General features: G+C 39.0%; 1 protein-coding gene across 1 annotated transcript in view; it reads left to right on the top strand.

The window, feature by feature from the left end:
- The first annotated feature begins 1,110 nt into the window (after positions 1-1,110).
- Positions 1,111-12,643, top strand: part of SCIN (scinderin) — a 76,198-nt gene continuing 64,665 nt past the window's right edge. The window contains exons 1-2 of the mRNA XM_032305465.1: positions 1,111-1,416; positions 8,227-8,381. Of these exons, the coding sequence (XP_032161356.1) occupies positions 1,218-1,416; positions 8,227-8,381 (354 nt within the window). The 5' untranslated portion in view covers positions 1,111-1,217. The remainder of the gene's footprint in view (positions 1,417-8,226; positions 8,382-12,643) is intronic.

Genomic DNA, 12,643 nt, shown 5'->3' with positions numbered 1-12,643 from the left:
CCTACATAAAAACATAAATTAATTAAGGAAAAATTGAATTGTATATGATTAGGGACCTTCTGGGGACTTTTGTAATTTGGAAAATAGTGAAAGAAAATGAACATCATAAAAATCAGTTTTATTAGGGCGCCTGGGTGGCTCAGTGGGTTAAAGCCTCTGCCTTCGGCTCAGGTCATGGTCCCAGGGTCCTGGGATCGGGCTCTCTGCTCAGCAGGGAGCCTGCTTCCTCCTCTCTCTCTGCCTGCCTCTCTGCCTGCTTATGATCTCTGTCTGTCAAATAAATAAATAAAATCTTTTAAAAAAATCAGTTTTCTTAAATCTTCAGATTCTGGGCGATTTGCTTTTTCAATAACAAAATCCTTTGCCATACCCGCTGTGGTTAAAAGAATGCAAAATAAGGAGTAAACATCAACATGTATGATACAGTGCTGCAAAAGCAAAAACTGTAAGGTAAATGATGAGAAATCGGCCCGTTGAAGCCAGGTACCAGGTAACTCACAAGGCAAACTGCGCATAATACCGCACAGCCAAAGGTAGCAGGTGGCAGAGCTTTAACACAGCTCCTGAGCCCCAGGGGATATACAAGAGCCGTGTCCTCTGCACAGGACCATCAGCCTTCCAGCTCTTCATCCTTTCCAAAAAAGCTGACATTTTTACTTTTCACAGCATTTTCAAATCAGAATGATCAAGACAGAAATTTTGGCTGTCAGGAATGGAGAGACTGGCCAGTGAAATGAAGGAGTTCGTGATGAAGATGACTGTTGCCTGGACAGACTTTTTCTTTTCTTTTTTTTTTTTTTTCTGTTTTTTTTTTTTTTTTTAAAGAAGTATTCGCCCACTGGAATTTAAATTGTTGATCTCCTCCACGTGTTACCAGAAAGAAATGTCCTTCCTTAGACCAGTAGGCATTTTCAGGAATTTCTTTAAATTCCCTTCGCATCTCTGGATTTCTGAGATTCTGGTTCTCCTGCTCACTCGGATTAGCGCGCAGGAGTTCGGTACCCGGCGTAGCAATGAGAATGGGAAGGGATCCCCAACTCCCGGAGTGACTGAGGCTCGGGCACTTAGCCCCTCCTTCTTCCGAGCCCCGCCTCCCCGCGGGGCGAATCCTATAAAACCCTGGTCCACAGTGTCCCTACTGCAGGTCTCGGATTAGTCCGACTTCCAGATCGACTGGATCGCACGCCCACTTTGCCGGAGCAGAGCCTGTCCGAGCCATGTCCCAGGGGCTGTACCACGAGGAGTTTGCCCGAGCTGGCAAGCAGGCGGGGCTGCAGGTCTGGCGGGTCGAGAAGCTCGAGCTCGTGCCGGTGCCCCAGAGCGCTTACGGCGACTTCTACGTCGGGGATGCCTACCTGGTGCTGCACACCGTCAAGGCGGGCCAGGGCTTCACCTATCGCCTGCACTTCTGGCTGGGTAAGGGAGCGCAGGCAGGGCGGGGAGGGGCGAGGCCGCAGGAGGCTGAGACTGGCAGGCTGGAGGGCGGGTGGGGTCGGGGGAGAGGGAAACCGCAAACGGGAAGGGCCTGGGGACCCGTCGCGTCTGTCGTGTCCCCTCCGGGCGGCCGTCTTTGGGAAGGCCACCTTCCCCACGCCAGAGTCCGCTGTTGCAAACACCGCTGCAAACGCGGGGCGCAGAGCTGTCGGGAGCAGTCTTACCCCACGGGCTTTGACCTCTGTTAGGGCGGTCTCACGGCCTCGGAGGCTGGTTTCTTCAGCTTCTGTCCGTTGCACCTTCCAGTTGGAAACCCCGCTCCTGCCCAGGGCCGCTGCTTAGCGCACCCTGGCTCTGGCCAAGTCCCGCTCACCTTCGACAAGTTCAGTCCTGATCTCCCTGTCAGGGAGGAGATGAAGTCAAACAAGTTTGTAGGCATCCTCCGCAGCTGGCGAGAAGTACTCCTCCACCCCATACACACCCCCGTCGCCCTTTTCTCTGGTTAATTTGTTTTTATTTTTTGCCCTTGGGCCCCAGTTTATATTTCTCCCCACATTGAGGCAGTTAATGCTCTGTGCGACTTTGAATCAGAATCCACTTGCTCCACACTGCTCACACAGCCGGCTAAAAGAAATTCCTGCTGGTCAGCATGTTGGCGACCCTGGATGGAAAAGAGAAAAAAAAAATACAGATCTTGTTAATATAAATAAATAGCTTTATATGGTTTATGTATTATTTAAATGAGTTGCTTTATTCTAGTAGTTATTTTTATTATTACTACTTATCTATTTGAACAAGGACACAGTATAAAACTAAACGCTTCTCCAGCAGTAGTAATTATTTTGGGCAGCACTTGTGCCAGGTTGTCAGAATACTGGGCCTTGTGTGTTCTACTTTTCCACCTTCTACTTTTACTCGTCAACATCCTGAATGTCCAGCCTCTCCCTGTAAGATCCTGTGCCAGTGGGCACACCCGGTCTAACAACGTGCCGATTATCCGAGACCTACGGCCTTCTTTTCAAACTGTTTGCCTCTCCTGGACTTTGAGTTTGTTATTTTCAGCTTTATTCCTGAGCCTGCCGGGAGACCACACAAAACCACACACATATATATGCATTTGGAAGTCATTGAAAAGCCATCATTTTTATTTCTAACTTTTGAAGATTTTAAGAAATGAAATGGCAGAAACCATTAAGAAGGGTTGTTCTCAGTGGTGGTGAATACCTGAAAGAGACACTCCCAGTGAGAAATACAAAGAGGGAGATGGATTGTTTTTATTATAGCATTTGAAGTTAAAATTTTGTGCTTGCTTGACCAAAGTCAAGCAGAGTTCCAAACACATTTTGGTTTCCCAGTGTAGTGTCACTATTCTTAAGATAAATAGTGATCTATTTACATTTTATACCAGAAATCACTGAAAGCTTAATGTAAAACCATGTTCATGAATGAATGATGCCAGAATAGTAATGTCCTCATCTTGGTCTCTCTATTTGGAACTTGGATCTAGAATGAATAAAAGTATCTCTCAAATGCCACATTTGTAATTTTGGGGAATTAAGAAGCAGAGGCACTGCGTATCTTGTTGTAGACAGCAGTTAAGTTTGTCAGAGGACTGCAAGAGGCTTTGGACACAGTTTGTGGGTTTTGTTTGTTTGTTTTTGGGGGGTGGTTATTCTGTAGGTTCTTTCTTACTCAAAGAAACTCACTCTTTAAATTTTTTTTTATGGTGTACAGATGCACATTAACTCCATTATTCATTTAGTGCTCACCAGTTTCGAAAACTATAATAGGAAATGCTTTGGGCAGAAACACTTCAGGCTTTTAAAGGTCTCCTAAAACTGAACTTAATAGTGTGTTAATTAATAAGTTAATTCATTCAGTAGTTATTCAATGTGCCTAGCATTGTATAAGGCATTTTTTTTAAAGATTTTATTTATTTATTTGACAGAGAGAGATCACAAGTAGGCAGAGAGGAAGGCAGAGAGAGAGAGAGGAGGAAGCAGACTCCCTGCTGAGCAGAGAGCCCGATGCGGGACTCGATCCCAGGACCCTGAGATCATGACCTGAGCCGAAGGCAGTGGCTTAACCCACTGAGCCACCCAGGCGCCCTGTATAAGGCATTTTTGCATGTGAATAATTTATGGACTTTCTCTGAAAGTTTATAATCTCAAAGATACAATAAGACAAGCGATATAACACAGAACAGCTAAACGCTGTGAAAGACACAGTGTCTGTATTTATGGGGAAGCAGGGAAGGAGAGAAGCTTTGACAGAAAAGAGGAAAATGATAGTAATTGGAAGGATTTTGTCCAAGAGAGAATCATGGGGATCATGGAAAAGTTTAGAGTAAAATGGTCCACTCAGCCTTTAGATGGAATTGTTCGACAGCTCTTCCTACTTTAGTTCCCTGAAGCAAGCTGGATTTCATCCAAAATCTTCTACCCTAAGACCTATATTTGGATGAGTTCATGAGAATTAATCAGAGAGGCAGATTGAGGAAAAGTTCCAAGAGGGAGAGCTGAAAGTTCAGGGGGAAAGGAAGTCAACTAAAGGAAATCAGTTGGAAGGAAGATGGAGGGGAATGAAGTTAGACTCAGAGCGGGTTGGAGAAGTACCTGGATGAAAATCAAGAAGCAGGCCATGTAAGAGGAGGAAAGGGGAAGCAAGAAGCAGCAGGACAGAAAATAGAAGAGAGGAAGAGTCATCTTTCCTGCCCTCTCTCTCAGAGGCTTTCTATGATACCCTTGCATATCTCAGATTATTTCCTTTTACTATTTTTTCCTTTATTTATTTTACAAAGTAAGAATTTGTTGCATATAACTTAAAAGGTGTTGCACTGGTCCTTCCATAAAAGCCATTTCAGTTCTGTACGGAGCAGTTTAGATGTACCCACTTCTGCTTCTCGTTACTTAGAGCCTCCTGTCTCTGAGCACAGCTGGATGATAAAGCTACTCAGTCACATCCTGGACGTAAGCTACAAACACCCTCCCTCCTCATCTCTCTTTTCCAGTTTTAAATTTTGCATAAATGTATTTGAGAGCAGTAAACATTTGTGGTATATCTAGTCTGTGCTAGGTTCTATGCAAGACACTGAGAATCCAAAGAATTGGGTTACAATATACAGTGTACAATTCAAGGAACTTATAATATATAAATAGGGCTGCTGAGGACACTGAGAAACTGGATTTTTATACATTGCTTGGGGGAGAATATAAAGTGGTACAACCATTATGAAGAAGAGTTTGACAGTTTTTTTACAAAACTAAACTTGCGACTATTCATATGACCCAGCAATTGCATTCATGGGCATTATTCCAGAGAAATGAAAGTTTATATTCATGTAAAATCTTATACATGTCCATAGAAGCCTTATCTGAATAAGTGAAAACTTGATTTGGTCCAGATATCCTTCCACAAGTGACTGATTAATCAAGTTGTGGCATATCTGTAACAGAGACTATTACTCAGCAAGAAAAAGGAACAAACTATTGATGCATACAACTCAGATGAATCCCCAGTAAATTATTCTGAGTGAAAAAGACCAATGCCAAAAGGGTTCATACTGTATGATCCCATTTATATAACATTTTTGAAATAACAAGTTTAGACTTCTTGTTATCAGAGATTAAGGATGGGGTGGGGAGGGGGAGATGGGGGTAGTTATAAAAAAGCAATGTAAGGGATTTTTTTGATGATATAACTATATAGTATCTTGACTGGGATAATGAATATGTGAGTTTACAGGTGATTTAGAGAACTAACTGCACATTGATGAATACAAGGAAAATTTGGGAAATATGAGAAATGTATGTGGATTGTGTCAGTGTCAATATACTGGTTTTTGCATTCTGTGCTGCACTGTGCATCCATGCTCCTGCTTTAGTATATTGTGATATAACAGACTATACTCTAATTTGAAAAATGTGACCATTTGGAGGAAATTTGGTTCATCGATCTATGTCTCTCCTTTTACCAATACAACTCTGTGGTAATTACTATACCTGTATAGTAAAACTTAATATCAGATAGAGTTATTCCTGTGATCTTATTTTTCTTTATCAAGATGTTTTAACTTTTTCGGGGACTGTGCCTTTTCATATAAATTTTATAATAAACAAATAACCCATAATAAACCTTCCTATGATTTTTATAGGAATAGTGTTAAACTTGTGGATCAACTTGGGGAAAATTGACATCTTTATTATATTGTTTCTTACAGTCCATGAACATTATACCTTTTATTTTTTTTTGAACACTGTGTCTTTATATTTATTAAGGTCTTTGATTTTTTTTTTCATTAACATTCTCTAACTTTTAGCATGTAGATCATGTACCTGTCATCACATCCTTAAAACAATTTTGGGAAATTTGCCACATATGTACAAATAAAATGTAAAGCAACAAAATATAAAATAACATAACACAAAAGAACATATCATAACTTGAAAGACATTAGTACAAGATATCAGAAAAGGGAAAATAAATGAAGTTATAAGCAGAATTCATAGAGCAAGTGCATATGAGTCTGAACATTGCTAAATTGCATCATGATACTGAATTGCATTCTAGTTTTCACATTCAAAAGCTGGTATTGACTTCTTTAGGATCTTTCAACTTCTTTAGAACAAGGATTCTAGCTTATTCAAACTGATATTCCTTAGTCCAGCTCAGTACACAAGCATCAAAAGATGATAGCATAATTTAATTAACTTAATTCCAGTTCGCTCATTAATTGCATGCCTGTCCATTTACATCCATCTAAAGAAATCTGTGTTTCAACTTGTGCTCAAGTAAGAATGTTTATTTCAAACACATTATGCTTAATGCTTTTGATATTAACCTTGATTTAAAGTTCCCTCTTAAAACATCTCTGTGCCAATCTACATCTGTATCCTTATTTGTATTTTCATTTATAGATGGGAAAGTGGGCAGAGTGTTCTTTCGGACTGCAAAGTTGTATAGGTGTTGTGTTTTTTTTTCCTTTGACCACAACAAGTGCAAAATTGATACTATGTCAAATACTCCTACAGCTAGTGGACTTTTTTTTGCTGAGACAATAAATTGCTACACAGGTTCTCTTTGAGAGTAAGAGAGGAATGTAAAGAAATCCAATTCTTTCATTAATATAGCTATTTCCCTTTCTTCAGCTTTGGTTAGTGCTCTCAGTTGGAGTTTCCTGTGAACTGTAGTTTTATTACGACTTCTAAATTTTCTACATCAGTTACTCGTGGAAGAAAATATCATAACCTAATCACCACAACATGTTACTGCTGATTAGAGTCTGAGTATGAAAAAACTATTGATTCGTGTTGTAGTTTCTAAGAACCTATGCTCCAGAATCACAGAAACCTGCCTCTGTGTCATGTTCTACCAAAGGTCAACTTTATGAAGTTACTTGGCCTGTCGAAGCCTTTACTGCTTCTATTGTAGATAGTAGAAAATATTTTTGCTGCATGCGTTTGCGAAGGTTAAATGAGATCATTCATGTCAACCACTAGCACAGTATCTGGCCCATATCAAGGATATTATAAATGTATAAATGTTGGCTGTTATTATTTCTAGAATAATTTATGATTTTTACACAGCTCAGATGCAGTAAGGGTTTTGAAGTGTGCTTTCTTAAATTTGAGTTTCGTCAGGGCTGGCTCAGATCCCTGTGTATGCAGAAGATGCCAGTTCTGGAGGATCGCTTTTTTTTACCTGAGTGAGGTTGCCCGAATGGGATTTATTCTAGAATTGTGAAAATTAAATGTGTGTTGTGTGTTAAATTCTTGGATTAATAATACCTACATTCACATTCAACGGCTGTTAGGATCTTTCTCTTACCCTGCCTTTCCACTTAGAGAATATAATCTTACAACTAATAAGCTAATGAAGTGAGGGCACTAAGACTTAAAAATAGGGATAAGGTCAAGTGATGTTCATTTTCCCATTCTAAAAACCACTTGCTTTTCTAAAGCTATTTATCTGTGGCCTATGATGTTCATATTCCTTACAAATATTAACATATTAGCAGACTGATGCTAATAAAGGCTAAAACAATTGGAAAACATTCTCGTAGTCTGCTCTGATTAGCAAATGAATCTGCATCCTACTAGAATATAGTGCTATATCTTCTCGAACATATACAGACATCAGTGTTGTGTGTGTGTGGATTTTTTAAAAAGATTTATTTATTTATTTATTTTAGAGAGAGATAGAAGGAGGGAGAGAGATGGGCCCAAGCAGACTCTGCATGGAACATGGAGCCCAACATGGGGTTCCATCCCATGACCCTGAAATCATGACCTGAGAGGAAACCAAGTCATACGCTTAACCGACTGCCCACCCAGGCACCCCCAGAGGTGCTTCTTTTAAACAGTTTTTTTAAAAGAATTGAAAAGCAAGGGGCACCTGGGTGGCTCTGCCTTTGGCTCAGGTCATGATCCCAGGGTCCTGGGATCGAGCCCCACATCAGGCTCTCTGCTTATCGGGGAGCCTGCTTCCTCTTCTCTCTCTCTCTGCCTGCCTCTCTGCCTACTCGTGATCTCTGTCTGTCAAATAAATAAATAAATAATCTTTAAAAAAAAGAATTGAAAAATAAGAACAAAACAATTCTTGTAGCTATTAACACAATAATATTTTATATTACAACATTTCTGTCAAAAGATTGTTCTGCTGAAAATGATTTATTGTGTTGATGTAGATATAACTCAAGAAATTCAAGGAAAATTTCAGAGCTTTTCATATCAAAAATTCTGTCTTAGTCGTTTTCCTTGCTTGATAATGAATTGCTGTCTTTTGCTGTTTCAGGAAAGGAGTGTACTCAGGACGAAAGCACAGCAGCTGCCATCTTTACTGTTCAGATGGATGACTATTTGGGTGGCAAGCCAGTGCAGAGTAGAGAACTTCAAGGCTATGAATCTACTGACTTTGTTGGCTATTTCAAAGGAGGTCTGAAATACAAGGTATTACATTTGAACTATTTCCATTATGACGCCCTTTCTCTTCCTATCCATGTCTTCAGAGAAGGAAAGTTCATTTAAGGACAGGATTTTTTGTTTTATTTTTGTTTCAATCTGTTTTGTTTTACTGATGATGTATTCCAGAACCTGCTGGATACATAGTAGGTGCTCAATATGTGTTTATGGAACATGGATGTAATATGTGAAACGTTCTGGATTGATTTCATTTAATATGTTAATTTTTAATAAAGTTAAGAGCTTTCAGTAATGTTGTCACAAGAAAACCCTTTAAAATTTTGTGGAATTCTTTCAATAATTAAATATTGGGAACTTGGGTATTCGCAATTTTTGTTAATGCCATTCTAGAGAACCTCTGAAGTTGCTGCAGATGACCCAAGACTTGGGAATCTCAATTGTTCTAGAACATCGTGATGCAATATTTGTAACAATTATCATTCCAGTTACTAGAAAAGACTATACACACATCTTCCAAATTGTGTGGTTTGATCTTGGAAATGATGCAAATGAAGCGAACCATTGAGTTAAACATAGCCTGTAGTTCAGGCTCACCAAGTCAAGTATACCTACACTGCTATACACACGTGCACACAATTTATGTGTTTTGGCCTGAAACACTAATCATTAACTGGCTTTCCTTCTGGGAGAAAAAGAAGTGAAAACAAGGTAAGTAGCTCCCTTCTTTTAAGGCAACCTTCAACGAAATATATTACCTTCTATGGTAATAGACCTTTTATGGGTCTGGTAATAGACCCTTTATGGGACTGGCCACCCTTCACGATCTCCCTGCCTCCAAGAATGTTCAGTTACCGTGTGAGAAATACCGCCCTTGACAAACTTTTTGGTAGCAATCTTTTTCAAAACCAGACACACTCCAATGGGTCTTTTGCAGACTCCACCACCTTACCCTTTGAGCCTGTTAGCTTACTGAAGACCTAAGACCTCAGAGCTAAACTAGGATTCTGAATATATATTAAATTTATCTACTACAATAGTAGGGTTTATTTATACTTTTGCCTAGTCAGAGCCTTAGTGAATATTTTGTGATGTCTGTTGAGATGAGGATAAACACTCATAAGTCCCTTTCTCTCTTGAAGTGATTTTTTCAGTCTAGCTTATAAACAACCCTGAATAGGAAATAATGTGTGACTTCTCATTTTATTTAATTCATGTGAGTTCCTACAGTTTATGTCAAATGATTCTCAAACTTCCTTTATGCCAATGAAACAACATTTTGAATAAGCTGGGTCTTACAGTTACTGAAATCATGTAATAGGACATCATCCCAGTTATGAACCCATTTCTGTTCCATATGACTTGTTTACCTAAGGCAAGTATGTAAGCTTTCTGTGCTTAGTTTCCTCAAATATATAGTGGATATAACAACAGCTTCCTCATATAGATTTTGTAAGGATTAAGGATCAAATTAAATAATAAAATACGTATATAGTGCATATACAGTCAGTAGGAACTTGTGATATTATTAATCCTTCTGGCTATCAGCAGGACCTCTGAAATCAAACTTCCAGATATATATTTAAAAGTGAACATGAAAAGGCAATTTTACAGTTATAAAGTAAGTATCTTCTAATTATCAAGATCAAAATTATTTAAAAATCAGCATTTTTTTGGTAAGAGGATATGTGCAAATGAAGGTCAAATTTATCAGCAAAATAATCTGCTCACTGTCTTATCATTAGTGACATTGAGCAGATGACAATGTGTGCAGTTGCAAAATACTTGATAAGAAATGTGGAAGCAAAGATAATTTTCCACCCAGAATAGCAAAGACTATTTATTTAAAGATATTATTAATTTTGAGAGAGAAGAAGAGAGAGATAGAATACAACTGCGGGGAGGAGCAGAGACAGAGGGAGAGAGAGAATCTCAACCAAACTCCATGTTGAGCTCAGAGCCTGACACAGGCTCAATCTCACGACCCTGAGATCATGACCAGTGCTGAAATCAAGAGTCACATGCTTAACCAACTAATCTACCCAGGTACCCTAGAATGGCAAAGACTATTATGTTGTACTTAATTTCATACTTACAAGAATGTGCTAAGCACTTCATGTATATTATCTCATTTCATCTAAATAACACTGGTGGTGCAGTTTCTATCATTGTCACCCAATTAAGATAAGTGAACAAAAGCTTTGAGAAATTATGTAACTTAACAAGGTCTAATAGTGGATATGTGACTGGATGACCACCTAACTTCAGTGCCTAAACTGGTAATCACTATACTATGATGATCTCAGTATAAATAAATGGCTCAAATATCAAGGTGAATTGTTTTATTTAAGATTACTCTATGAAACAGGGTATCGTGTCTGTTTGGGATGGACACAGTTTGACAAAGCCTACCATTACCAAGGCAGCAACAGCCATATTAGGTTGCCGTGTTGAAGGTAAAGATTCAGCGAGGCAACATTAAGACCATCTTCTCATGTCATTTAATTGACCTGAGGTTTCTTTTTATGAGGCTTTTTAGGCTGGGGGAGTTCTAGAGGAGTAATATTTACCACTACTTCCTTTTTTTTTTCTTTTTCTTTTTAAAGATCTTATTTATTTACTTGTCAGAGAGAGAGAGAGTCCGAGCACACAAGCAGGGGGAACAGCAGGCAGAGGGAGAGGATGAAGCAGGCTTCCCACTGAGCAGGGAGTCCGACTTGGGGTTCTATTCCAGGACCCTGAGGTAATGACCTGAGCCAAAGGCAGACACTTAACCAACTGAGCCACCCAGGTGTCGCTTACCACTTCTTCCTTATATTAAATCTCTTTCCCAAGCTCAGTAAGACCTGGCTCTCAGCCATGATTGTAAATAGCAACTGTCAAACATGCATCAGCCAACAAAACTGTGTTAATAGTGTCAATGATTTAAAGGATCATCCACTTTGCTTTCATTCTGCTGTGCGAAGGTAGAAAGAGACTGGGAGTTTCTAGGGTTAATTCAAACACTATTCCAGAAATACTTACTATGAAATACCAACATATATGAAGCTTACAGGTTTTTTTTTGCCTTTTTACATCAAATTTTATTAAAACAAAATTAATTTTTAAAATACTGTTAAAGAGGCACCTGGGTGGCTCAGTGGGTTAAAGCCTCTGCCTTTGGCTCAGGTCATGATCCCAGGGTCCTGGGATCGAGTCCGCATCGAGCTCTCTGCTCAGTGGGAATCAGTGGGGATCAGTCCCCCTCTCTCTCTGCCTGCTTCTCTGCCTACTTGTGATCTCTGTCTGTCAAATAAACAAAATTTTTTAAAAATAGTGTTAAATGTTAAATATATCACTCTGTGATATGTATATCACTATATGGCAGTAGCTTAAATGTTATATAAGTATCCTCAGTCTGTTTTATATTTAGTAACATTTTTCAGATCACAATGTCCTTACACTTTATCAGATCACAAGGTACTTATTTTTTAAAAAAGTGAAATGGCTGAAAACAGTAATATGTGGATGAAAAATGGTGTTTATTTTTATTTATAATATTTTATAAATGGTGTTTATTTTTATTTATAATATTTTGTTTATTTATGGCAACCTTGATAAAATTATGGACTGAGAAATTATTATATATTTCATAAAATTTGTGGTTACAATTGTCCTGAAGTCAGCTTTTAGCTTATAGTAATAAAACCTTTCTATTCATGAAGGTCTTTTTCTGGAGAATGGTGGTAATTTAAAGTCAGTGGAAATTTCGGGACATCTGAGTGGCTGAGCTGGTTGTGTCTGCCTACAACTCCGGTCGTGAGCCAGGGTCCTGAGATCGATTTCTGCATTGGGCTTCTTGCTCAGTGGGGAGCCAGCTTCTCCCTTTGCCTGCCACTCCCATTGCGTGTGTGCTTTCTCTGACAAATAAGTAAATAACTTAAAAAAAAAATAAAGTCAGTGGAAATTTCAAACATATGCTAATGATTACATAGGCAGCTTAATGTCTTTCTTTGGATTTATTATATACGTTTATGAATAAGCTTTTTAAGAATATTTTATTTGTTTGAGAGAGAGAGCATGCACAGGGAGAGGAGCAGAGGGAGAGGGACAAGCAGACCCGCACGCTGAGCATGGAGCCCGATTTGGGGCTTTGTTTCATGACCCTAAGACCATGACCTGGGCTAAAAGGAAGAGTCATATGCTTAATCATTTTATAGGTTTCTTATACTGCTAATTTTCTTACCATATTAATATAGGAGGCCTTTGAGCAATAAAAGTGATTTGCTAACACTGCATCTTTATTATGCACG

This window comes from Mustela erminea, chromosome 11, assembly GCF_009829155.1.
Source record: "Mustela erminea isolate mMusErm1 chromosome 11, mMusErm1.Pri, whole genome shotgun sequence".
In the NCBI taxonomy this organism is placed as follows: Eukaryota; Metazoa; Chordata; class Mammalia; order Carnivora; family Mustelidae; genus Mustela; species Mustela erminea.
This window is presented reverse-complemented; position numbering and strand designations above follow the sequence as displayed.